General features: G+C 46.0%; 2 protein-coding genes across 14 annotated transcripts in view; one reads left to right on the top strand and one right to left on the bottom strand.

Moving 5' to 3' along the window:
- The window catches only part of ERCC5 (ERCC excision repair 5, endonuclease), a 235,201-nt gene extending 210,296 nt beyond the window's left edge, over positions 1-24,905 (bottom strand). Inside the window, exon 1 of one of the 6 annotated variants that reach the window (XM_086934652.1) lies at positions 24,684-24,905. The gene's annotated coding sequence lies outside the window, so the exon portion shown is untranslated. Of the gene's footprint in view, positions 1-24,668 lie in introns of all 6 variants that reach the window. The other 5 variants (XM_086934653.1, XM_086934655.1, XM_086934656.1 and 2 more) reach the window with 5 other exon arrangements.
- Positions 24,906-25,690: 785 nt separating this feature from the next.
- The window catches only part of LOC147697946 (betaine-homocysteine S-methyltransferase-like), a 381,692-nt gene continuing 379,535 nt past the window's right edge, over positions 25,691-27,847 (top strand). For 6 of the 8 annotated variants that reach the window (XR_015299315.1, XR_015299314.1, XM_086934650.1 and 3 more), the window contains exon 1: positions 25,722-25,903. Coding sequence is in view for 6 of the 8 variants with exons in the window: in XM_086934650.1 (XP_086790776.1) it covers positions 25,835-25,903 (69 nt within the window). In the remaining 2 variants the exon portion in view is untranslated. The other 2 variants (XM_086934649.1, XM_086934647.1) reach the window with 2 other exon arrangements.

The following is a 27,847-nucleotide window of genomic DNA, read 5'->3' as shown; positions in this document are numbered from 1 at the left end:
AGCCGTTTTCAAAGGGTTAGATGAACTATCCAATGAAGTCCAGAAACCCTTTCAGAACATTACCAGATTAGAACAAAAAGCACTGGATGCTCTGAAAAATGACCCTAACATAGTCATCAAACCCGCCGACAGAGGCGGGGGAATAGTTCTCCTGACGGCCGAAGGCTATGATCAACAATGTATGGAGTTATTGTCAAATGACAGGTTCTACAGGGTGTTGAATATGGATCCCACACAGAGACTACAAAGGACAATTGGAATGATGATAGAAGAGGGGGAGACCAACAATTGGATCTCTAAAAAAGAAGGTGACTACTTAAGGACCACAACAACGCGAACCCCTTACTTCTACTCCTTACCGAAGACTCACAAAGGGCGAGTACCACCACCTGGATGACCAATCGTGTCTGGAATGGGCTCAATACTTGAACCCCTCTCCCAGTTTGCGGACCAATATCTCAGACCATTAGTCCAAAAAAAAAAAAACACTTATCTAAAGGACACCAGAGACCTACTCAATCATTTACAAAATATTGAATACTCACCCAACACCATGCTCTTGGTGGGACTGGATGTGGAAAGCCTATATACCAGTTTACCACAATGGAAGACTATGGAAACCCTTGAGAGTGTAATCTTTAATTCCACATGGACCTACAAGACTCCCAGACACTTTGTGCTGGAATGCTGCCGGATGGCACTTATGGAAAATTTCTTTCAATATAAAGACACAATGTATTTACAATGCCATGGTACCTCGATGGGCAGTACATTTGCCCCGAGCGTGGCAGGATTGTATGCGAGTGCTTTTGAAGACCTACACATCCTAAATGAGAGCAATAATCCTTACCATCATCAAATACTTTTCTGGAAACGGTACATTGATGATATTTTTGTCATCTGGCAAGGAGATAAAAACAGTCTTTTAGAATTCCACACTTGGCTAAATTTAAAAGACGACTGCCTAAAATTCACGTATAGTGCAGATAACAAGAACATTGACTCCCTGGATGTAACCATCTATGCAGAAGCAAACACCCTTCAGACACGTACCTTCTTTAAAACAACTGCCAAAAACAGCCTTCTGTCTTTTAACAGTTTCCACCCCCGGCCCCTAAAGGAGAATCTACCATACAGCCAATTTCTCAGGCTACGGCGAAATTGCAGTAACACCTCTGAGTATAAAATACAAGCAAACGATCTCTGCAAAAAATTAGAAGCCCGGGACTATCCTAGGAAGGTCATTGACAAATGTAAAAAACGAGCCAGTAATCAAAACTGAGAGGCACTCCTGGAATACATACCCAAGACACCTACTGAAGAAGTCGTCACTTGTGTAACTACGTACAGTCCAATGACGAACAATGTAAAGAAAATCATCAACAAGAATTGGTGAATACTAACATCGGGCAACCTCCCTTGGCCAAAACTTAGATTCGCGAATAAGAGAAGCAGAAATCTGAAAGACATCTTGCAGGGGTGTGGAAATCTTTAAAAATTCTACTTGGCCAAAGGACAAAATGTTACAGAAATCTACTTGCCCTCTGTAAATTCTGCTTGTCCTACCTACTCCACAAATCACTAAAATAGGTCTGCACAGAGAGCGCCTGCACTGCAATCAGTGCAACATGCAACATACCATGCAATATATATTTCAAATGCCAGTACAATTATGTAGTGAATGGTGATGCAGCCTTAAATGCAAATGTTGTACTGGCTAGTTGCACAGCATGTGTGAAAATGCATCATTGTGCACTACACCCACTTATCAGACAGTTTGCCTGTGACAGATTTTCATACGTAGTGAGTAGTGAAAAAGGCAGAGTGCAGACTGGTAATTGACTACATTTCTTGCTCTGTCTCCTGGGCAGACTGTGTCGGAATATGAACCTGCTGGACAGAAGGGTGTTCTCCTTCGTATGGGCAACTCGTAGCTCTCCAGCTTAACAAATACTCACAAGATGTTCTGATAAACATGGGTGGATGGGAATAACTGCACTTCTTGCCCGAGTTTATCAACTCTTCATGGGGCGGGCAGCAAAATCATGTAGCAGAGGTACTGTGGTTCACTGAGATAGTATCCACAATTCTTGTCAGTGTTTCTATATGTTTAATGAAGAAGGTAAATCAATTTTCCCTTTTACGCTCCTGGGCTGGTGTAAAAAGCATCATATACAAAACTGTCAGCATCGGTACGAGTGCAGTAATGGCAGCAGCAGCATAAGGTTCACTGACATGAAGAGATGCAACTCTTCGGCAGATGTGGAAATTTCTCACTCAGAATAAAATATATGTAGTATATGTAGCACTCACACACACACACTCACACACACACACAGCAGCAAATCAAACTTCATTCCATTCTCACAGTGAAGGATAACCAAGTTGAAGAAACTGTCAATCTAGATGTGAAGGGATCAGGATTATTGAGATGGAGGTGTAGTGAGTAATTGAAGGACTCCGCATTCTATGTCACACCTAGCAAGGACACCTAGGCTCAATCACAGTAGAGTTGGAAACGCTTTCTGAGCCTGATGGATAGTCAGAGGCCATCTTACGAATTGCGTTTATTTACGCTTCAGCTACCAGGATGTCTAAATCCATTATTAGGTATTCAGCTGAACAAACGCCCAAAAGTGCCACTACTCATTTTCATGTTATCTCTTAGTCATTGTGCTCCGTGACCATCACCTAACCTATTCTGCAGCCTCATGTCTAGTATTTCCTTGAAGGACCAGAAAAGGCTGTTGGAGGAAGGGAGCAGGAAGTACACCAAAACCATAAGCAGAGCACGGAACCAACACACTGCACAAATGCCAACATGTCACAAGCCCATCTCTCCCTGCTTCCTAGCTCTAGTCACATAAGGTGTAAAGGTCTTCAAATACACAAGATCCCTCCATGTATAGTGAATTTCATATCTTAGCAATTAAGGAAAATCTACAACTCCTCTCAACATGAACCTCCTCACCACTTCAGATAAATACAATAGAAACGCACACCTTGCACTGACAGCAAATAAAGTAAACACCCCTATTTATAACAATAACATATAGAAATGTATACAGCGTCTACTCTGATAGTTGCAGGCACAAAGACCCTCCAGTAGTCGCCCCACCCTTCATTTCAGTTAAAATGTAAATACAATGAGACAAAAATATATGCTACTGTTTCTTCACACGTTTAGCTAGGAGCGGTGTAGGGGTAGGTTGCTAAAATATAGATCTGTAGCAATTATGGAACCTGTTAGATCTTAATAGCTGCCAGGCGCACTCTGAGAGTGAGCCTTTAGCCTGAGTACTACTGCAACCAGAACTCATCTCGCATTTTCGGGCGAGGCAGAGAACGAAGACATTAGGAATCTTAGAGCATCATGGGTACGGGTGAACTAAGCAATTACAGTTATGGTGGCAGTAAGTATGTGAACTCACTGAGCTGTTTTTCTTGCTCATGCACCCTGTATTGTCATTCTTGTAGGTGCCAAGTTCTGCATCTTGAAAGATAAGTGATGGGGTGTGCAGGTAGTTCGACCTACACTTAAGCGATGCATAGCACAAGATTTATGCAGCAGGTGCGCTCACAAGCTGTGCCATCTTACTGGCATGTGGTGTTCTCCCTCACACCATATAATGACTCTTTCTGTCCTACCACAAGCCCAGCTCTTAATCAGCTACTACAGTCTAATGTCGAAGGGATCCAGGGTCAGAGCACAGCATTTTTTTCTTTTCAGTTGAGAGGAAAAGAAAGTCCTTAGGCACTGGCAGAAAGATCCTTGCACATGTGCGCATTAGCTGCATATTTATTTTATTTGGCGCAGAAGCATTGGGGTTGATGGGCCAGTACTCTGCTGCAGCACTACATAAATACAGTGGCAGTGCCTCTGCACCTGCATTCCAGATACCTGTCAGTTTCTCTGATGCACTCGTTTATCGAGTCAGGCAATTTAAGTGAAACTTCAGTGCATGGCCTGGCTGCTTCAGCCTCCGTGTCAGAGAGAAAGCTGGGAAGTGTAGCCCCTGTGAAAACTGGATGTTGTGCTGCAGCACACCTTTGAGCTCTGTTGAGGGTGCTGAGGGGGCCAGATCTCTGAGCACAGGGCCACACAAAGTGAAATAAGTGGCTGACCAGACACGAAAATACAGGGAATGAAAATCCCCCCTTCTGCTCCACCCCCCTCCCCAGCCTCTTACAAGTGAATGCTTGAAGTGCGTTGCTTTGAAGCGATGTTTCCATGCTCCTTCATGTGCAGGTTTCCTAGGTGTTTGAGATTCCCTGTATTTCATGTCCTTGGGAAATGCACAGGCATTCTATTTATTCTGCGCAGTGTCCCTAAGTCCACCACCAGGCCGAGTTTACCAATAGTCTTAAATCAATATTGACTAGAGCCCCGCTTCCAAAATAAAACAATGTTTAATCGTGGATTTCCTTATAGATGATTTGTGATCCTGACGAGACAAGTTGACCTCCCAGTGTCTCCTGAAAACCACGAGCGGTTAGAAACAGGCCAAATGAGTCTATGGCGCGCTCTATAAATACCGGACATTTGGAGTCACAGTTCATAAACAAATAAGTGACTCACAAAGTGTCCCACACTGACGGGAGGCACACATACGCCGACGGGATAACAGACCCATGTAACAAACCCACACAGGCTCACACAGGGCTTTAAGTGGGAAAAAAAACTGGGGGTGCTCTAAAAGGGGTGTGGCTAATCTCTTAAAGGGACGTGGCCTATCCGAGTAGGGGTGTGGTCTATCCGAGTAGGGGCGTGGTCTAAATCAAGATAACTAGCATTGTGTGCTTAAGAAAATCATTAAGTCGCATCCAGCAAAGGATAATAAAATAGCCAAAAAAGTATATTTATTAAGTATCTACAGCACAGATACAGGCCCTCTCCACCCCTCCAGCACAGACACAGGCCCTCCCCACCTCTCCAGCACAGATACAGGCCCTTGCCACCTCTCCAGCACCAGCACAGATACAGGCCCTCACCACCTCTACAGCACGGATACAGGCCCTCCCCACCCCTCCAGCACAGATACAGGCCCTCACCTCCTCTACAGCACAGATACAGACCCTCGCCACCTCTCCAGCACAGACACAGGCCCTCGCCACCTCTCCAGCACAGATACAGGCCCTCGCTACCTCTACAGCACAGATACAGGTCCTCACCACCTCTACAGCACAGATACAGGCCCTCACCACCTCTCCAGTACAGACACAGGCCCTCTCCTGTACAGACACAGGCCCTCTCCACCCCCCCCAGCACAGACACAGGCCCCTCTCCCCTCTCCTATACATATCCAGGCCCTCACCAATTCTACAGCACAGACACAGGCCCCGATCCTCCCTCCCGCACATATCCAGGCCCCCACCACCTCTCCAGCACAGAGGCAGGCCCCCACCACCTCTACAGCACATATGCAGGCCCCCACCACCTCTACAGCACAGATGCAGGCCCCCACCACCTCTACAGCACAGATGCAGGCCCCCACCACCTCTACAGCACAGATGCAGGTACCCACCACCTCTACAGCCCAGATGCAGGCCCCCACCACCTCTACAGCACAAATACAGACCCCACCACCCCTCTAGCACAGACACAGGCCCTCCCCACCTCTCCAGCACAGACACCGGCCATCCCCACCTCTCCAGCACAGACACCGGCCATCCCCACCTCTCCAGCCCAGATGCAGGCCCCAACCACCTGTACAGTCCCTTTAATCCCCCCCCGTGACTTTCTCCCAACTAAAACCGTACAGTTTTTCGACGTACCCTTTGGATAATATACACCTCGGAGTCAAAGATAAGCATCAAGTAACTAAAAGTGACAAAACAATTCGTTGCAGAGTACAGTCCCTTGCCAGTCGGCACTTGGCTGTCAATAAAAAAACACGCATAAAAAAACAAAGATGCAAGTTTGTGTCTAGAATCTACACGTTATGCAAGCTGAAACAAAAAAACGATTATAATCAAACTGTGGGGATAACCCACTGCACTTACCGATCAAGGATGGGGCTCCACAGCTGAAAAATGATGTAACTAATTAATTTCCCCGACCTCTCCATTCTAAACACGGCGCCAATTCATCAAGTGAAGGTCGGGTAGGTCGTGCTGGGGCAGGCTGCCTGGGGGCCTCTGCCTCTTCAGTTTTTCCTCATCCACGACGTAGCTCCTGCGATGGTAAAAGTCCCGCGCTGGCACCACCACGACGTTCCTTCTGAGCTGGAAAGAGAGGAGAGAAGGGAAATCCTGAGAGAAAATGGCTCTCTTAAAGGATTTCCCTTCCTCCAACAAAGCTCACCTGGCATGACGTCATGCCGTCGTGCCGTGGACGTCATGACGTGACTATTACTGAGTGAGGAAACTGAGCTGCAGTAGTGCAAAATGTCACAGACAGGTTTCCTAGACGAGCAGCAACCGCCAGGGCTTTAAGTGGGCAGAGGCAGAGTCTGAGCACCGGCAGTTTTTTTGGGGGCCCTCGAAACGGGTCTGAAAAAAAAAAAGAAAGAACGGACTACCTTTGCCAGCGGGAAAATAGAGCCCGATAGAGACCCGTTTCGAGGGCCCCCCAAAAAAACTGCCGGTGCTCAGACCCGGACAGACCCGGCCCACTTAAAGCCCTGGGCTCACACTAGACAACACCTATGCCCCAGGAGCATGCAGACTCACAATGAACATCGTCACAATCCTAGGCCTCCCCGCTGGCCTCTGATTCTCACCGCTTCCCTCCGACAGCCCTCAGCCAGCTCTGTGCCCTGCCACGTCTCTTGCACACCTCGTTCTCGGTGCTCTCTACAAAACACAGATTGGTGGAAGTGACGGCGGGAGGACGCCCCCTGCAGCAGCTGGTACCTCGGACCCCTCGGCCCATTGCACGGGTGGCCCTCCGGCACGGCAGGCACTTACGCCATTCCTTGTGATAGCCACCTACTCCATTCCTCGGTGGTTGCGGGTAGAGAGGAGGCCAATGTTAACTCACTCGTTCCGATGCTGAGCTGCTGGCAGTGCTTAATCCATGTTTTAAGGGGGGGGGGGCAGGACGGGCATAGCTATTTCCTTTGTCTGGTAATTTGATGGCATTGCGGAGGAGGAGGAGGAGGGGGGGGGGAGCGCATTCCGGTGCTCACGTGGAATCGAGGCCTCCAAAGGTTCTCTGACGTTCTATTACCCATTTCTGACTGATTGTGAGCCTCGTGGTGCCCACAGCTCCGATATTATTTATGTGATTTAATGTCTACTTGTCCTTCGGACAAAATAGACATTAAATCTTCTTGCCCATCATGAAAATCAACATGGTTCAGGCGTCGGGCGATATGATTCCCCCACCCCTGTCTTGGTACATACAAGACCTGCCCCAAGAACACCAAGAGAACATACAAACCTATGGGGTAATCCACAAGTGATGGGACACTATCCATGTGGCTCATGTTCTGTTTTTTAGCCTTACTAAACCTACGAAAGAACTACAACTACTACCGAATTTCAAATGGACCCTGAAAAATCATACAAACTGTAACACCACTCACGTGATTTACATGTTCACCTGTCCGTGTGACTTAAAATATATTGGCATGACGTGCAGGAGGGTAAAACAAAGACTGTGTGAACATAGAAGCAATGTCAAATGTAAAAAGAGCACTACAAAAATGGCCAACCACTATGTAGAGAAGGGCCATACCATACACGACCTACAGTGGGTAATCCTTGAAACCTTAGTCAATAAAGACAGGAACGTCGAGAAAACCCTCTTTGAAAAAGAACAAAGGTGGGTACACAGGTTTGGAACTGATAGAGAAGGGCTAAATGATAACATCCCCTGGCTCACCCTAGCGAGAAGATGAAAAGCACTAGATTGAACCTAGCTATCAGAACCCGTACTAACACATGATTCCTTGCCAATAGCCCAGTAATCTATCACTACCTGCACTGGCAACAACCAATGCTCCACTAACTACCTGACCCCCACATTGCGATAATATTAGCAGTAACGCTAATTATTAAAAGCTAAAATTTATCTGCAGAACACTGACATGAGATGAATATCCGCATTAATAACAGACGACGAATCATATATCTCCTGTCTCTCATACTACGAATGGGGAGGTCAGTAAAAATAAGTAACATCAAAGCCCCAGCCTTTGAATTTCGAGCGATGCCGTCAAAATAGGTCAAATAGTGGGATTCTTGTATATCGATAAAAACACTGTGCACGAGACAATGTTAGAATCTAAACAAGAGTAACTTTTCCCTTTCTACATTACGAGTGCCAATACATAACCACCGTACGGGCCTCACAACATTCTCCCCTATGACGTTACGAGTCATTAGGGAATCTAAATACAAACATCCTAGTTCCTATGACACCACGCATAGAGACCAATAGGATTATGAGATACCGCCCACAAATACCGACCCGGAAACAGAATCCACTGTTTCCGGATCGGCGAGAGCAGCGCATTCACAGGGAAGCGAGGAGTGGACGCAATAGGTAGTGGGATGAGCGAACTGAGCACATAACAGAACCGCAAGTATACCATAATGCGCAAGGTTAACCATGCTGTCTATCCCCCTAGTCCCCCTTCAGCTCAGCCATCTGACTGGAACGCACTAATCAAATGCGCGAGGTAACGATTCTTAAATGCGGGATACAATGTAATACTGGATGTCGGGGCCACTTTCCAAAATGAACCACGTGCTTGCCAGGCTTATTTTGATAGAACCGCTTTCACAAGCATGCATCATGTCACCCCAACCATCACCATTCTGTGAAAGGGAAGGTGTTATCGAGCATTTAAAACGACATACTTAAAATTACATATTTAAAATGACATACAACATGAGTCCATAGAATTGCTATGCACAATCACTGACAAGATAGATAATTAATAACTCTAAGACACACCTACCGAATAACGAAGATGTATGCATGCATCACCAATCCCAGCATGCCATAGTCCTTTGCATGAGTACGGAGTGTTGAAGAGAGAGTTGACATTACCATACTTGCTAACTGGTCACCGAAGTATTGCCATTTTTTAGTTGTTTAGAACTCTATCAATGGATAGATGTAATAAGCAGATTTCTGCTTGGTATGTGTCCCTCTGTACCCCTCCCCCCGTGTGTGTGTTGAAAAACCGTTGTGTTTATTCGTTACAGGTACATTAAGACCTTCAAACAGAGAAACAGGTCAACATCCTTTTTCTTTTCACTTTTATGAGCACGTTATTTAGATTTTCTTCACGTTATTCACTTAACGGTCCTGATGAATGCCCATAAGTCCTAATTAAGGCAATTGAGGCAGAAACATGTCAACCAATTTTTAATCTCCCCCCTCACTTTTTATGAACCCGATATACTCTGAGTGCACCTATTACTCATAACCAGTCCATAAGATGCACTACTATAGAGTTTACCAGACCCAAACCCAGACTAAATACATTTCCTCTCTGGCGTTGTGGTCTTTTTAATTCCTAATCACTGGCTCACGACTACAACAACCTTGGGTAAGAACCTCCTGGTGGAGGCTGCATAACCTGATCGACCTAATGATTATGCACACACGTGATTCAAAAGCGGAGAATCAAGATACACCGCTCCAGATACCACCATACCCATCACGTGCATGAGGGTCTTTTACATTGGGACTTCCTCCGCGCTTCCTGCATATCTAAGGTTGTGTAGGACAAGTGATCCATTCTCATTTGATTAGCATAGACCATTTGGAAATTGAATGGATCAATATTCCATCTCCCCCCCGCTTGATTAGAAGATATTTTCACAGCGCAGTCACGAGGTAGTCTCGGCGGTCGTCCCTTCAGTCTGTATATTTGGGATTTCCGTCAATTTATTTGCCTTTTGATTATTATCTAAGACCCCAATCAAGGTGTTTATCTACTAATGATACAGACTTCAGTGTGGGTAAATTATCTCAACTTTAGTTGTCCACAACTGACAAATCCTCTTCGCGAGCTGATGATCCAAGCATTATATCGTTTTTTAATTTTAAATTGTTTTCAGTATAAAACAAAATACATGTTACTCAAAAACACAATCGCAGCATAGACAAGCATTTGAACGTATCAGATCACAACGGCATATAAGCATGTTATTACTCAAAGACATAAATACGGCATGTGGGGAAGATCATGTACACAATTATAGCAACAAGAACTGTATCTCCTACAATTACAGATAGTCGTTCTGCAGACCAATATCTCGTGGGGAGACTAACTGTAACAGAAGGACACAATTAGTGTGATCCAACCTCCACCTACAGGACCCTCAATCAACTACGTTGCTAGCCTATGGCCTCTGCAGGAATCTGTGGTTCTGGGATTTCCTCGCCAGCCCTACTTAACAGGTAAGTTTGGTATGGCCCCAATAGCTTCTGGGACGATTTCTGGAGTGTAGCAATTCGCTGTATGTATCGGCTTGGGTATTACAGTACAACATATTTGCTTGCCCTTCTGTAAGTCGTGGAAGTGGGCTCTACATCTATCGCAGTGCCACTCGCCTTTTTGAAAGTAAAAGTCCAATAGCTAACAATGAGCGCAATGTCTTATTAACTGAAAGATCCCACCCCAATAGCACCATTTTAGTGTCAGGTTCCAGATCCTCACTGATGATGGTTCCCAAATCTTTAAACAATTTCCCCCAATAGGTGTAAATCCCTGGGCATTGCCAGTCTAAGTGCCAAAATTTAAAGTGGATGAGTCTAAGTCTCCTGTTGAGAGGGGCCGACCGGGTGCGGGCACAGAAATATTGCCACTCTTCAACACTCAGGGTAGTGCCCAGATCATGCTGCCACTCCAACCGTACTCTCAGAACTTCAGAGTTACGTGTGTCCTGTAGGTTAGAGTAGAACTTAGTGATTAACTTTAGAGGTTCCTCAACTTTATTTAGAGTGGTGAGAGCCCCCATAGCTTGTGGTTCCAGCAGGTCGTCCCCAATGAGGGCACGCCAGGTCTGTCGGGCCCTATAGTAATGAAATAATACCTGTAGCGATCACCCTGGGAGACAGGGTCTGAAGGGGGCGGCTAGCGGTAGTTAGAAACGGAGGTTACCGCATCTCGCCACTAGAGGGAGTTTGGCGATTGCGGAACTACAATCCCCAGAGACCCATCAGACATGGAAACGGAAGCGTAACAATTACAAAAGCCTTCGGAGGTAACGGCTCGGGGCTTGTCAATCAGGACCTTGAGCGTAGTTTGGACGGAGCCATGCTGGTTTAGTTTGAACGGAGAACAAGGTACTTTGTAAGTCCTGAGCAGAACGGAGTCTGCTTCTGAATCTTCTCGAGACAGTTTCTTGCAACATTGTTACTTTCAGCGAGTCCCCGCAATTGTAAGACGGGCGGCTTCGCTCTAGCCAGTGGCGTTTGTGAGACCCGCGCAGGAGCGCGTTGTCGTCTCCGTCACTGTATTCTTCCTGGGAAATTCATTTGGTGCCTCTAGGCGTGCCGGTACCGGTACGCTTTTCCAGAAGAAACCCTTGCTGATTTTGTTTTACCAAACCCTTGCTGATTTTGTCTTCATTTCGAACCAGGATCGTTATTTGCCAGACTGCCCTATAGACGTTTTGGTTCTACCGGATGAAGTATTGTTTCCTGTTTTATACTCCTAAGGGCTTTTTTCAGCGATCCAGTCCCACTGCACAGTTAGTACCTATAGTAGAGAGCATATTGTCATTGTATTTCCTGTACAGGTCTGGGTTCCTAATTGTTGGTTCTTATTCTTTCCCATCTGCAGAATTCACCCGGGGGTCCTAGAGACTGGCGAGAGAGTGGGTGGACGATATCCAGATATTCCTAGAAAGCCCATTGGGACATCTTACTTTGGTTTAATCCCCCTTTTTCCCGGGAGGCATTTATGCATAGTTGTGTTACCTTTCACTGTGTGTGGTGCGTTCTGGAGACGAGGGGGACTAGTCATCCATCCATCGTTCCTGCTGACATCTTTCAGAGGTTAGTGGTAAATTCCATTGACGTCATGACAATACCATACCTCCCACCTGTCTGTCTGGGTGTTGTAACCCCCTCCCAAGTTGCTAACACGCCATTTCTGAAAACAATCACCCATTGCGGTAATGCCTATAGTCTGTAGCGCTTGTCTTTCTCCCACTTCTTGGTCCAATGGACACCACATGCACCACCGAAGCGGCATTTCCAGTGCATATATAAAGGCTCCAGCCTACATGTGTAAGAGTGTTTGCCAGGCTTGTGCAGTGACAGCGATGGAGTCAAAGGAACGCAGCTTCCTGGAAGCAGGTTGGGTGAGCATCTGAAGAAGAGTGAGAGGATCCACTGCATTACTATGTACAAAAAGGGTAGCACCTGTGGACCATGTATCCAATAATGAGCGAATTCGCTATTTGCAGCCCTATAAATATTTCTCCAAATCAGAAGCCCCCAAACCACCAAAGGTTAGAAGGCAAAGTGAGCGAGCTCCATCGTATACGAGGTTGTTTACCAGCCCAAGCTAACCATATTAACTGTGTGCGCCAACATTCAAACATGTGCTTTGGCAGCAAAATAGGCATATTTTGAAATAAAAATAGGAATCGCGGCAAAATTACCATCTTCATAATAGAGATTCTCCCCATTAGTGAGAGTGTAAGTTTAATCCACTTGTCTACATTATCTGTAAGCTTTTGTGTGGCTGTGCCATCATTTTCCAGTAATACTATCGCTGGGTCTGTGTGGAATTGAATGCCCAAGTAGCAGACCGCCTCCATGGTCCAACGCAGTGGGAATTCCATAGCATGCTCCACAGTGTTGGGAGTAAGGGGAAATATGATGGACTTATCCCTATTTATTCGCAGTCCAGAGTGACCACCAAATTGCACCACCTCGCGCAGTATTAGAGATAAATTTACCTCCGGATTATGTACATATAAGAACATACCGTCTGCATAGGCAGAAATATTCAGTGTGTATTCGGAGAATCCCAGCCCTCTATGTGCATGATTCTCACGGATTGCACAAGCCAGAGGTTTCGCAACAATCGCGTACAGTAGTGGAGACAGCCTTGCCGCGTTCCCCGAGTGATGTTAAATGACTGAGAGTCCTCATTCCCAATCCCCACTCTGGCTGTGGGTAATGTCTATAGTACAGATACCAGACGGAGATACACGTCACCGAACATGAAGCCCCACTCAACAGAGTCGAAGGCTTTTTCAGCATCCAGGAAGGCCACCGCAGCCTTGACTTCTGGGCCTAGTCTCTGTACAGTGCCAAAGTCCTCATATTTTGAGATAAATTACGACTAGTGACAAACCTTGCCTGCTCTGGACGAATAATACCGGGAAGCAATAATGCTGTTGGCTAAGATTTTAGCATAAAGCTTAGCATCTACGTTGAGCAGACATAGGGCCTAAACGAAGAGCAACTGGTTGGTAACTTTCCTGGTTTTAATAGTGCAACAAATACAGCTTCACGCATTGAGGGCAGCATAACACCTGCCTCCGCCATTTTCTCATAAAGCGTTTTTAGGTGGGGAATCGATATGTCTTGGAATTCTTTATAAAAAGTTACAGTGAGCCCATCTGCCCCTGGAGCTTTTCCGGATGCCATCCCCCTAAGTGCCTCACGAATCTCATCAGACGTTAGAGGGGCCATCAGATATTCCCTGTACTTCACCACTAGCCATTGCATTTTAATATACGAGAGCTACTCCTCTAGTGCTTCACTATTTGGAGGAGTCTGAGAGGTATACAATGTCTTATAATAAGTGTGAAAATGTGCTGCTATGTCCCCTGGTGTGTGTAATGTGTTTCCCTTGTCATCCATCATGCCCACCATAGCATCTAATTCTCTCTTAGGTCTCAGTATTCCTGCTAGAATGGCACCTGGGCTCTCCCGCTCGCCATAGCATTGTGGCGATGCGTATTTGTCCATATGTTTGATTTCGTCATTTGCCGTATCCAGGTGCTCTGCCAGTTTCTGTTGGAGGTCTGCGGTGGTCTGGGCAGATCCCCCCCCTCAATCAAGTCCCTCTCCAAACGACCTATATCCCATTCCAACGTCTCTAGTCTACCTCGGATGGCATGTAACACTCGTGCATGAGTAGAGATCACCACTTCTCTGATGAACACCTAAAATGTTTCCACACCGTGGTGAATGTGGTCACTGACCTGATATTGTTAGAGAAGCAGTTCTCTATGGCTGTGGCTAACCCTTCTTTAAATGCCATGTCTAAAAGCGAATATGGTGTGAAACGCCAAGTAAACGCAGGGATAAGCGATGCCCCATAACTCAAGGCAAGGTGGACAGGAGAGTAATCGGACTAAGTCTGTGGGAAATGCGCACATTTTGTGACTCTGGAGCTAAATTCCCCGGACAACAACCAAAAGTCAATTAGAGTGTGTATGTCATGCACTGAGGAATGAGTATACCCTATCACGCCGGCGGATCTGTGTCTTCAGTTATCTAGGAGGCCATTGGAACGTATTATATCCAGGATAGCTGCTGCTGGATGCCCAGGCAGGCCCTGTGATCTGTCTATACTTGTATCTAATATAGAATTAAAATCCCCCACCCACATCTATGCAATTCCCTTCCACTGCAACACCTTAGTCGCCAAGGAGAAGTGTGGATTGTCATATTTGGGGCCGTACATACCTACCAGAAGGAATTTCTGGTCCCCCCGTCTGCATAGGGCTACCACAAATCTAACCTGTGGAGCCTTTAGGTATACCCGACATCTCTACCCCCGCGGCAATCTTGTAAAATAGCGATTGCCACTGGGTGTCGTTTTAAATAGGCGCACACCCTTCTGATTTTTCTGTTACCGGAGAGACCACGGACATTCCAGGTCATGAGGTGTAGGACCTGTGTGTTGTCACCCGTCATAGCCATTTAAGCAATACATAGTTAGTACAAGGGAAAGGCTCCCGGTCATTCACTACCTTTCACTAAAGAGTGTCTGTCGCTCACTTTCCCTTTCAAGTCCACTATTTGCTCAATGAGATCCCCGTCCATATTTGCACATACTTATGCACAGATCTTTTAAGCTATTCACATTTGTGTAATTCAATTACTGTACCTGGTACGTGTGACTTTAATAAGGTAGGTTCAGCTTGTCAGTTAATGGGTACGCCCGCTTCTTTTGCCACACAGTGCCATGCATTCTTAAAGAAAGGGGACTACACTTTTAAAATAAATTCATCAAGTAGTGGGTTGCATCAGGGCATGGTTAATTTTCTCACTGTTAAAAATACTGTGAAATGTTGCAGTCTTAAATTTTCTTGACCTTCCTTTAGGGATTCAGAGTTCCCCATTTGGTAAGGCATCACTCTTACTCAATGGCACCTTGATAAATTGAACACACTTGTAACGATTCTAACACTGAAAAATGGTCTTTAATTTCAGCAGTTAATTTTTTGACCTACAGACAACACATTTTGTGCCAGGGATAGCATGCCTGGTCGACACTAAATGGCTAACTTCTCAGTGCTGTGTTTAAAACCTTGAAAACTACAGGTGTGGCTGCCACCTTCAGGAAAATATGGTCTTTTTATGACAATATTTTATTGATTTCCGTACCATCACATGTACGATAGTGCAGAACAACAGAGAATTTACTAGCCAAGACCCATGTTTAATGTTGCATGTTAGTAAGGATATACGTACAAACAAGTGCATGATCCACACTTTCCAGAGACCACCCAGAGACTGATGCCCCAACCCCATTATCAGCTCCCTCCTTCATAGGACAGAATCTCCTCTTCCAGAGAGTAGCCAGGATTCTTTGGTCTCTGTAGTGCAATGCCACGGTATTGGCAGCATGCTGCCCATATTTTATAATGTTTAAGGAGGCAACCTCTGGCCTTATATCTGGGAATTTTCGAGCTCATTAAACGGTCCAACCCGTGTTTCTTAAGTTCCAGGCCCTGGCGATGTCCCTTTTCGCTATCACCAGTCCCAGCAGGACAGTAAGATATCTGTCACTATCTAGTTCTTCTGTCTTGTAGAGGAGAACCAACTTAGAGTCCTGGGGAAGAACCCATCCCAAAGCTCTCTCTAGGCACGCCAAGTCCCTCTCCCAGGATGGGGCCAATCGAATGCACACCCAGGTCATGTGGAAGAAGTCTCCCCTTTCCGACTGGCATCTCAGACAGGTCAGTGCATCCACCACCTGAATTTTCCACAATCTCTACTGGGTGTAGTAGATCCTGCGTAGATATGCCGCTGTATGAGGCGTAACTGTGAGGCAATGGGTCTCTCTCTGGAGGAGACGCAGGTCTTCCTCCAGTTGTCATGTCAGTTGCCACATGTCCCCCGACCAAGCCTCTCTCAAACTATCAAATGTGTCAGGGGTATTAATCACCAACCTTCTGTACATTTATGAGATTTTGTGGTTGGTTAGCTCTTCAACTGTTTTGGCCTGTAGGGGGATTGTATTACGGCTTGTCTGTGAGCCCTCTAATCATTAGAGGGCTCACAGACAAGCCGTAATATAATCCCCTACAGGCCAAAACAGTTGAAGAACTAACCAACCTCAAAATCTCATAAATGTACAGAAGATTGGTGATTAATATATGGGGTAAGAGTGTGTTTAAATTGGCAGATATCTGAAAAATTGTGAATGGTGAAGGTCATATTCGATCTGTAGTTCCAAAAATTATTTCATTCTGGACCCTGACAGGACGTTCCTCAACTTTGTGATACCTACAACATCCCAGAACTTAAAACATTCTAGGGCCGCAACCTTTGCCAGTCAAGTACCATGCTAGAACACAAGTTCTTTTGTGGGGCGTTCTTTTCAGTCAAAGGCTTGGTCAGAGTCCACACTCTCACCGAGCCCTTGGCTGGAAGGAACGCCCCACAAAAGAATCCCTGTAATGGCACGGGACTTGACTGCCATAGGTTGCAGCCATAGTAGGTTTTAAGTGCCTCTTGTGTGTCAGCCGGGAGTTGCCACACAAGTTGGGGTCCCTCCATAGAACAGATGTAGGTGAGGAGTCTCCTGCATTTCCCACAATTCTGTTGCAAAGGCAGGATCGGCTGCGCTGGTGAACCACCAATTATTTACGACAATATGGTGAGTTGCTCTGTAGTATGAAAGTATATTCAGAGTTGCAATACCCCCATATTACAAGGGTTTGTAGCATTTGGAAAGAGGAATATGCAGGGTGCGGTCCCTCCAAAGAAAGGCCCTCAGCAAGGACTCTAATCTCCTAAAAACGGAGGTGGGAAGTGCGAAGAAGTAGTTCTGCAGTTTATATAGCAGATGGGACAGGAAAACCATTTTCTATGTAGCTGATCACCCTATTATGGATAACAGTAGTGTTGCACAATAACAGTAGTGTTACATAATAACACAGGTCCCAGGTTGTCCGATCAAGATGGGGTTGGATATTCCAATCCCAAGCTTGTGTGGGGTGCTGGCCACATATACTCCCAAAGTATTGGAAACCCTTCCAAAGGATCTGTAAGTTGGTCACCCATTTCAGTGCCGCTTGGGCACACACCAAGAGATACACTGAGGCTATGGATTTGTTAATGGTGAGTCCAGAACCTGCACTGAAAATCCCCAGGATCTGTAAAGCTCAGGACCTGAAGGAATGGGGGAAAAGGGGGAGGGGGGGGGGACGACAACAAAATAAATCAGGGTGTCATCAGCGTACTGTGTGATTCTATAAGATAACTCTGGCGCCAACTCCAGCCCTCTGACAAGGCATCCACCTTCATCCATGCCACCGGGGGCTTGAACGGGAACAACCGGAGTGACAGGGAGCAGCCCCGAGTCGTCCCTCTGTGCAAAGGAAATTGACCGGAGAGTGAGCCTCCCACCCTCCCTCTCGCCTGGAGGTCGGTGTACAGCAGTAGTGTCCAGGAGATAAATTTAGGCCCAAACTTAAGCATCTGCTACAAACAAAATAGACATTCCCAACATTAATAGTCAAATGCTTTGTGAAAATCCATTAGCAGGAGCGTGTGGGCTCCTGGTATTCTCTGAGTGAGTGCCAGTGTGTTATGTACCGACTGTATGTTGTGGAGTTCTCTTACGCATAAAGCCAGATTGATCTTTGTGGACTAAAGTAGTAATCATGGAGCGCAACCTGTTGGCCAGGACTTTTATCCAGAAATTAGCTTGTGTGTTTTAACAGGGAAATAGGGCAGTAGCATGAACAGTTGTCTGGTGGATGTCTCTGCTTATGTATGTGACTATTTCAGCTAGACAGGGGTCAGGGAGAAGTGTGCCTGCATCTTGGGCCCGCCTGAACATATTCCAAAGGGGGTCCAGTAGTAATGCCTTCTATACCCTAAAGCACTACACTGATTAGGGCCTGGGGTTTTGCCCAAGTGGGGCTGCAATAATGCCTTCCCCGGGTCCTTGCAGGTGATGTCATTGTTTAGAGGGTCCTGTTCTTGATATGACAGGAGACGTATGGGCAAGACTCTCACAAACACTTAGAAGGCCTTGAATTTTCCTTTGTGTGGTCGATCGTATAGCAACGTGTAGTAAGTAGCAAATCGCTGGACAACAGCCACGTCCCCGGTGTGCCTGACTTCCGTCTTGTCCGTTATATAAGCAACAGGTGTGCAGTGTACAGTGTTGGTGCAAAGTCAATGCAGAGTCTTGCTGGACTTGTGGTCCCACTGTGAGAAGCAGCTCTGTGTAGCGAGAAAAGTCGTTCTAGCCTCATCGAGAAGCAGTTGACGAAGTACTTCTTGCAGGTGTAGAGTCTCTCATGAGGGTAAGGAAGCCGGACGCCACATGGCTGCCTCCAACTTGTGGGTCTCTAGGTCAGTCATTTCTTGACTGCGCTTTTTGCAATTTCTCGAGACACAGCCAATAATATCGCCCTTGACGGTGATCTTCAAGGCCTCCCAGGGGATCTCTGGAGACGTTATTGCACTTTAAAGAATAGTTCCAATCTCTCAACACTGTCTCTATACCTGGGCGCTTGTGCAGAGGAAGTCCCCTTGATGAGAAAGGGCTCAATTGCAGGGATATGAGACCTGGGGGATGGTGTCGCCCTGGTGATGTGACTGCTGAAATTTGGTAAGGCTAAGTCACAAGCACCTAGGAGTGAGCGTGTGCTCTTGTGTTGATCAACTGGTTAGACATGAAGTAAGTATTCCTCTGTCCAACCCAGCAGCTTATGGACTTGTGTGCTCTGCCCTTTCAATTGTATTAGGCACAATGTAGGTGTCCCACTGCCCTTTTCATGGCTCATGCTGAGTGATGCACAGGCCTTTTTTTTGTTTTCCTCTGACCCACCTCACACTTGGCTGCGACAGCCTTCGGGCTCCTTCAGCTTCATGCAGGACAGGGGAAAGTCCAGGCCAACAACTATACAGCACGAGGGCTCGCGTGCAGAGACCAGGCCATGGCAGCGCTAATGTCATGCAGCCAGCCATGAGGCAAACTCCTCAGCGCGCCCGCGCTGGTGGCAGGGAGGCAGCAGGTGCCGACCACTAACGGTCTTCGGTTGCACCACGATCCCGACTCGGCCCGACTTGGACGAGTGCAACACTGGGCGTCTCACCAACAGGAGCAGGTGAGTGTGCTCTTCCTCGCCAGCGTAATGCTGGCGGCTCCGGGTGAAGAAGCATGCCAGCTCGGTGACAATGTTGTGCTGGGGGCAGTTCATAGGTCTAGTAATGACTGACACAAAAGACAGGGAAGTTACGGCCGCTTCTGCCGCGGTGCAGGTGATCTCCCTAGCCTCGCCTGCCCACGCCGATAGTTATAAACAGCCCCCATGGTTATGCAGGACTGCATAAAACAGACCCACAAAGTGAGTGACACTCATTACACCCCTTGCCTACATGGGTGTGTCCACCCAACCACGTCCTACCAGTGGTCACTGGCAGGACATTACAGGCAAGGGAGGTACAAACTCAAGCTGGACAACCCTAAGCAGATAAAGCCAGCAAACGGAAAGCCAGAAAAAGTGAGTTACAAACTACAAAGCCAGTGGCAGCAACGGCAGAATGCATGCCAGGTCAACTTTCTGAAACTCCCCAAGATGTCTTTCGGATACCTTACAGCTAAGATGCCTGGTAGGCGGCGACCTAAAAAGGTGTTCAGCACCATTGAGCTCCCAGTCTGGTACTCTTCACCATTGATAATTCCGAAAACTCTATGAGCCATTTCCAGTCAACCATGAGGTTCATTAAATCCTGGATGGATCAAAATCAACTGAAACTAAACCCAGGTAAAACCGAAGTGGTATTGACTGGGGATAGTGCTAAGTATTGGGGCCCTCACTATTGGCCTTCAGACCTGGGTCAAGCTCCGCAACCATCACCATCGGCTAAAACGCTTGGAGTCATTGTGGATAGTGATCTCTCACTAAAAGCACAAGTGGGACAAGTGGTCTCCAAATGCTTTTACCAGCTAAAAAAAAAATCAGGAAGGTCAGGCGACTACTAACGCCTGAAGCGATTACCCAGGTTGTGATCAGCACTGTCCTGTCCCATCTGGATTACGCGAATGCCATCTACCTAGGTCTCCCTAACTATTTACTCAAGCGTCTCCAGATGGTGCAGAACTATGCTGCTAGGCTGAACCTGAAGCAACCAAGATGGCAGGCGGCGACTCCTCTTCTCATCAAGCTGCATTGGCTTCCGGTCACACAACGCTGCTACTTCAAAGCAGGTTGTATGATCTTCAAGTCATTACACGGCAAAAGCCCTAAATTTATTAATCAATTGATCACCAGACACGTCCCCTCCCGCAACCTTCGCTCACTCCATCTAGCCCTTCTCCAGACCCCTCCCTTTAAACTTAAACGCTCTGGTGGACGCAGATTTGCAACACTGGCCCCCTGCCTATGGAACACCTTTCCCCTGGAGATCCGGTCTTGCCAAGATCTCTTACCTTTTCGGAAAGCACTGAAGACCTGGCTTTTTAGACAAGCTTTTTAATCCACCTGTTCCACCTCCGTTTGTGTTACTGTCAATTTTAGCGCCAAGAAACTAATCAGTGTTAGTGCGCTCAATAAATGATTTAATAACATACCATAACATAAACAAAAAGGGTACTGACGAACCTCTAAGTGAGACAATTGTATTGACCTAGTTGGAGACGAAACAAAATGCCTCACTCCTGCAGTTTCGTGCTTTGGTCGAAAAGTTTACCAGTTTTGTATGTTTTATGTTATGTGATGTTAATAAAGTTTAGAACGCGCACAGCTACTCAAAAGAGTGTCCCGGCATGAGCCCTAGAGTGGAAAGGACTCAGCAAAAGGGGAGAAACAGTCAGTTAAAGGGGAAAAGTTTTGAATCTCTTTCTAAATTGGTTGGGATCCTGCAGGCTGTGTATGTCAAATGGGAGGTAGTTCCAGGCCACCGCAGCCGTGTAGGACAGGGAACTGCCACCTCTCCTTTTAAGACAGAATCTTGGGGTGATTACCCTCAGCATATTGGAAGAGCACAGTTGCCTGCTAGGGGCATAAAACTGGAAGCGCTTCCTAAGATAGACTGGACCCAGATCGTAAAGAGCAGCATGAGCCGTTACCAGGGCTTTCAATTTGACCTGTGCTTTCACGGCTAGCCAGTGTAAGTTACACAGATGCTGTCTGACACTGGTTCTTTTAGGGAGATTGAAAAGCATTCTAGCAGCAGGGTTTTGGACCAACTGTAGTTTATCCAGTAGTTAACAAGGCGGGCCGGCATACAGTGCATTAGCATAATCAATGCGGGACGTGATGAGCGTTCTAGTGACTGTTTCTTTTGCTGTTAAGGGGAGAAGAGGTAGAAACTTTTTGAGTAATTTCAGTATGCCAAAGTATGTTCCTGTTAGTTTGTTAATTTGACTGCTAAAACCAAACTTTTTGTCGAACCAAACCGCAAGGTTCTTGACCGGAAGGCCCCGAGGGGAGGGTATGGGAGACTCATCCGGCCAGAAGGCATGCCAGACAGAGGGGGAAAAGCACTGGAGAATAAAATATCTGGGGCATATTATCATGAACAGCGTTAAAATTAACGCGCTTTGGTGGCAGGAAACTGCCGCTAAAGCGGCGATAATGGGCTTATTAATACGCCCTTGTGAATTCCCATAGAAGCCCAGGTTCTGGTGTGAACCCGGGCTTCTATGGGAATTCACAAGGTCATATTATCAAGATCATTATCGCTGCTTTAGCGGCAGTTTCCTGTCGCTAAAGAGGCGATAATTTTAACGCAGTTCTTGATAATATGCCCCAACGTTTTATCCTCGTTGCATTAAAGCTGGGCGGTAGTGAGCCAATTGAACACTGCTGTGAAACAGATTTTGACATGAGAAGATGACTCATGTTTCTTCCAGGTAAACAGAAGCGAAGTGTCGTCAACTTATGCGACGACTTCAGCGCCCAAGTCCTCTGCCATCTGGATGAGGGGGTGACATATAAACAAACATTGAACTGCAGCGGGATCAAAACAGACCCCTGGTGAACTCCAGTAAGTAGTTCCTGGGTAGTTGGCGTGAAAGGGGGCGGGAGAATCCAGACTTGTTGTGTTTTGCCTTCCAGAAAAGAGTTCAGCCACTTACTGGCAGAGCCAGTGATGCCCAGCTTCTGCAGGAGTAGCAAGTGAGGCACAGTATAAAAACCGGCCAACAGGTTCAGCAGACCAAAGCTGCCCTGCCACCAGTATCCAAAGATTCACATATGGCCTCAGCAATTTCCACCAATGCCGATTCCGTACTGTAGGAGGCTCTGAAACCAGATTGGGCAGGATGAAGGAAGCCATATTATTTTTGCCAGACTAGCGTCAGTTCTATCCCCTCACATCCCCAAAATATTTAACCAATCTCTGGAGAAGCTTCATTCCCACACATATGGAAGAAAACAGTGGTATTTCCACTTCTAAAAAAATGCAGGACTCAGAATATATGACCCAGCTAACTATTGCCCCATCTCTCAACTTCCCTATCTATCCAAAGTGTTGGAGTGTTTAGTAAATAAGCAACTTACCACTTTCCTTGAATCTGACAATTTACTTGACCCCTCACAGACAGGCTTTAGAGCCAATAATAGTACCGAAGCCACTCTATTGGCAGTGTCTGATAATATTAGATCACTAGTTAATCAAGGTTGACCCGTAGAACTGATACTACTGGATCTTACTGCGGCCTCCGACACTGTATCACACACCAAACTACTCCAAATCCTGCATAGAAAATGGATCAGTTCTAAAGCCTTGTCATGGTTTGCCTCCTTTCTGAAAGATCGGACCCAAACAATTCATATGGGATCCAGCACTTCCACCTCAAAAAGCATTAAATACGGAGTCCCGCAGGGAGCAACCCTAGGCCCCACCCTGTTTAATGCATACGTTTAACCTCTAGCGGATATTAGTAGGAAATGGGGATTTGACATCTGTTCATACGCTGATGACGCACAATTGGTGATTCCCCTGATAGACAGGCTGACCAATACTGAGACTAAGAACAACCTAATAAATTGTCTCACCGAACTCGCAGGTTGGATGTCCCAACACTGTCTAAAACTAAACGCCGGGAAATTTGAAATCCTACTTTTCGGGGGTTCCAGGGTATTTGGGACAATAGCTGGTTGCTCCAAACGAGCGGCAAAAAATGTGGGCTGATGACACCATCTATGCAGGACCAAATACGGTGCGGAAAAGCCTATTCTATACTCTATTCTATACTGAAACTTTTCAGACAACTCTTCCCCTGGATGCCACAGAACTACAGACAAAAGGTCACACAGGCTCTGCTTATGAGCAGACTAGATTATGGCAACGCCCATGCCAGACTATCTTTTCTCCAGACTTCAGGTGGTCCAGAGTGCCGCTGCCAAAGTAATATGCAAGTAAAAAAAATACAGTTTAGCATACCACTGCTTGAAGGAATTACATTGGTTACCAGTCCGTTAGAGAGCTAATTTCAAGCTCCTCTGTTTTGCGCATAGAACCTTGCATAAGAAAGGACCACACATCCTACAAGATAAATTACACTTTCACATCCCCTTGCGTAACCTGCGATCATGCCACCAAGCCCTTGCCTCAGTCAAACATACAACCAAGGTCAGAATGGGCGACCAGTCCTTTTCCAAATCAGTCGCAGTCTACTGGAACGGCCTGCCACTTGACCTTTGCTAACAAGACAACTACCTTCTGTTAAGAAAAAAAACTGAAAACCATCCCGTTTCCTAAACACTGATTCCACCATTGATCAAATTGCAACATACTCTAACCTGTCCTAGCGCCGTGATGTCCCTTGGGACGATTGATGCGCTTTACAAATACCGTGAAATACAAAATACAAATTACATGCTGTTCTACAAATTAAGGCGGTTGTTGATTAGTGACCATTTTCTCAAAGACCTTAGCCACTGCAGGGAACAAAGAGATAGGTTTATGTAATACGTGTACTCTGAAGTCCTTATGCAATGTAACTGGTTCTCTTGTAAAGCGCTCTAACACCTTCGGGTAAAGTTCGCGCGATATAATATATATATATATATATATATATATATATATATATTTAAAAGCATCAAGAAACAATGCGTGGGCGCCTATGAATACGTCCCGGAGTTGACAATTCACACTGGGACATATTCAGCTTCCTTCGATGTGGCCTGCATGGATCAGATTTTACAACAGCTAATGGATCTGCCTGGAATTTGATCCGTCTAGTTTCCTACAACTCATCGGGGCACGTTCGGGGCGCCAACTCCGCTGTATTATTGTCCTAAGGTGTCCCACTTACCGTCCCCCAGCTCACCTACTTGCGCTGTTCAGCTCCGGACGCTTTTCCACCCAGCAGCAGTACCTCTTCCTATTGCTTCTCATGTCTCGAGGGCCAGTAGCAGTTCGTTGCTAAAAACAATGTGAGGACCCTCTGGTAGAAGGCAGCGGCAGCAAGCTGTCACACCGGCATGCCCCTGCCGGGGAGGAGCGCTACAGTACAGAGAAACAGACTTCGAATGGTATTTCCTTGAATTCCAAAATGGCGCGCTTTTGTGTCGGAATACATTGGCTAGCTTTCTATTACCAACGTTCCCGATCCATTTAAAGGCACGAAAATGCACCCAACGTAGTACACATTTAACGATAATGCCTAAGGACTAGAAAAAGTTTAATCTGGTTGTGGATCAGCTACAAATATTTATACAAAGTTATGAGCGGCATGTAGCATTATAAAACAAGAGTAAACGATTAATCTCGAGTATTATTGTTTTATTCCCAGTTAAACCATTTTGCCTTCGCGAACTACTAGGACATCCTGCAAATGACTCCTTTGCAAGATGGCCGTCTTTCAGAAGTGTTGTAGATTGGCGGCGTCCCTGGGAATAAACATGCCTGTCTGCGTTCTCATTTTAACATAGGTTCAGCCGACCTCTCGTACAATATTCGAAAAAGATATCAGATGAGGCAATTTCCTTTGTCTTACAACGTGTTTATTTCTCCTTAGCGAGAAACACAATTATTACGTGAAAAAATAAACAAAGTCCAATTCTTTAAGGAAGTTCAAGCGTGTCGTGTTCTAAGGTACACAACGGCGAAAAAAAGAGGCAGCACTACGCCGCAAATGGCCTTGAATCCTACTTTATTGGTGCTAATTGTTCGTCAACAAAATTACAAAACGTATGCTCTCTTTCCCCTTATACATTGAAACAAATTCTCCCAATTTGTACTTTAGTGTCTTCGAGGGCTAGCCTATCGGGAGGCGTATACTGTAGTGGGCGGTGCCCGGTAGTCTTTTCCAGCCAACAGCTGTCACTACGTTGTACTCGCGCAAGACATCCTGCATGAGGTTTGTTTAAAGAGGCAGTGCAGGTTTAAAGCACTGATACCAGTTGACTTGTCACAAGCTTGTGTTTTTTTCCAACTCACAGGGAAGCTTTTCTAGGCGTTTAACAATAGAGGAAAGACATGGCAGATGTGAAGATATTGGATGGAGGTTTATCATCGGAATTGGATGCGGGTGGCTTTCTAATCAAGGTAGTTATAAAGTGCGAAATTTGTCTCCCCATAAAATCTAAAATGTTAACTATCTAAATATGTACGTATATCCTTATGCATTCGTTTTTACCACGCGCCAAGTACGTAAATAAAGTAGGAAAATGACTTTACGCCCTTGTTACTCTTTCACGTTGTTTATTTACATGTAAGCCATGTATGTCACTGCCATGGAGGACGGTGTGCTATTTATCACACCGGTTACAAAGTGATTCCCTAGATTTCAGAATTTTACTTGGTGTGATAATTATCACATATTACGAGCTTTGCCTTGCAAAATTGGGCATAGCATCTGGATTTTGGTGCTTTCCACTTCGTAATCCAGCACACAAAAGCCTGCACGTTCTTGTATTCGCTAGGCATTTCCCCTTGCTATACGTAATATCAGATTTATTCTGTCAGCATGTCTAAGATTGGGGTTACAACCGAAAGGATAAGCGGAGGTAGGTTAGGTGAGTTAACTGCTTTTATTAAATATTAGGGGAAAAGAGTGCCAGGAGCGAGGTCTCCGCTCTTCGCGGGCTTTGCGCTGTGTCTCGCAGCATGGCGGCTGCGTGCCGCGTCATCGCATCATCACGTGACGCTTAACAACTAGAGGGCCCACACTACATATTTCCCTCCTTTAATGAACCAACAAACAAGAGGAATTATATGAAGTCCCAGAGTCTATCTGCATACAGGCTCATTATCTTCACCCATTTCATAGTCTCTATATTTTGCGGGTCTTACAACTGTTCTCCCAGAGCGGGTGCATCTTACCGGGGTAGCTGAGACTTCGTCTGCTTCTTCTTGGAGAACTCTTGATCTCCGTCTTTCATCACTCAAGGAGTACCCCCTCAGTGACGCTTCCCTCTGGTTCTCCTGGTGTTCACCAGTGCTTTGGTCATCCCTTTTTTAGGTCTCGCCTCTCAATGCGCATGCGCATTGAGCGGAGCGAGACTATAGGGGCTTAAACAGACCTTACTTAGACTGGCGATTTGATGCTGTGCCCGTGCGCTTTTAGGTCAATGCGCAAGCGCATTGACCTAAAATGCGCGTGCACAGCATCAAATCGCCAGCCATCTGTTGCCCAGCTTGGTGCCGCTCCACCCCCTGCAGCATCAAAGGCTTTCACGGCCGGCCGGCCGGCCGTGCTTTCAGTTTCACGGCCGGCCGTGCCTGCCCAGCTTGGTGCCGCTCCACCCCCTGCCAATTAATATACAACTTGCTCCCCTCACACTTCTTTGTTACTGGATAATACAAGTACATAAATCAGGACTACTTCTGATTATGTAGGTTTATTTAGTTTCACCCTTTACTTTTTCATTCAAATACAAAAAAATTAATCTCTATTGCATGTTTGAGAAACACACGAAACATGTGACACTTAATAACAAATATGAAAATCATGAATGACAACACAATAATTTCAAAACATCAAATCCAACGAAAATGAAACAACACATTGCACATTGTTTTTGTATTGCGGCAAATATTCAAATAGTTAAATTAGAAACAGAAATGCCGATATCAAAAATGCTCGTTTTCATAGGATCATTGAAGGACAAAGAGTCTGAAAGAGGGCTAAATGGGTACAAATCAATGAGTCCAAGTCGCAGTGAATCCTATTTGTTTTGTAGCCTTCTTTATGCCGACGCGTTTCGAACCCGTTAATTCAATGAACGGGGTCTCATCAGGGCCTTGTCACTGACACGTTTCAAACCTGTTAATTCAATGAACGGGGTCTCATCAGGGCCTTGTCACTTCTATCCTTTCTATATCTGTACATTATGTGCAAAAAGACAAAAGAGAGAGAACAACACCTTAGTTCTGTTATTCTCACCCATTTCGCTTCACTTTACCTCTGCCTTTGAACAAATGTGTACCTGTAACTTTGCGTGTAGCCGGATCCAGGGGGTTCAACAGCCTTCTAGCTCTTTCAATGTC

This window comes from Lissotriton vulgaris, chromosome 8 (genome assembly GCF_964263255.1).
Source record: "Lissotriton vulgaris chromosome 8, aLisVul1.2, whole genome shotgun sequence".
NCBI classification, from domain to species: domain Eukaryota; kingdom Metazoa; phylum Chordata; class Amphibia; order Caudata; family Salamandridae; genus Lissotriton; species Lissotriton vulgaris.
The sequence above is the reverse complement of the archived record's forward strand: the minus strand, read 5'-3'. Positions and strand labels throughout refer to the sequence as shown.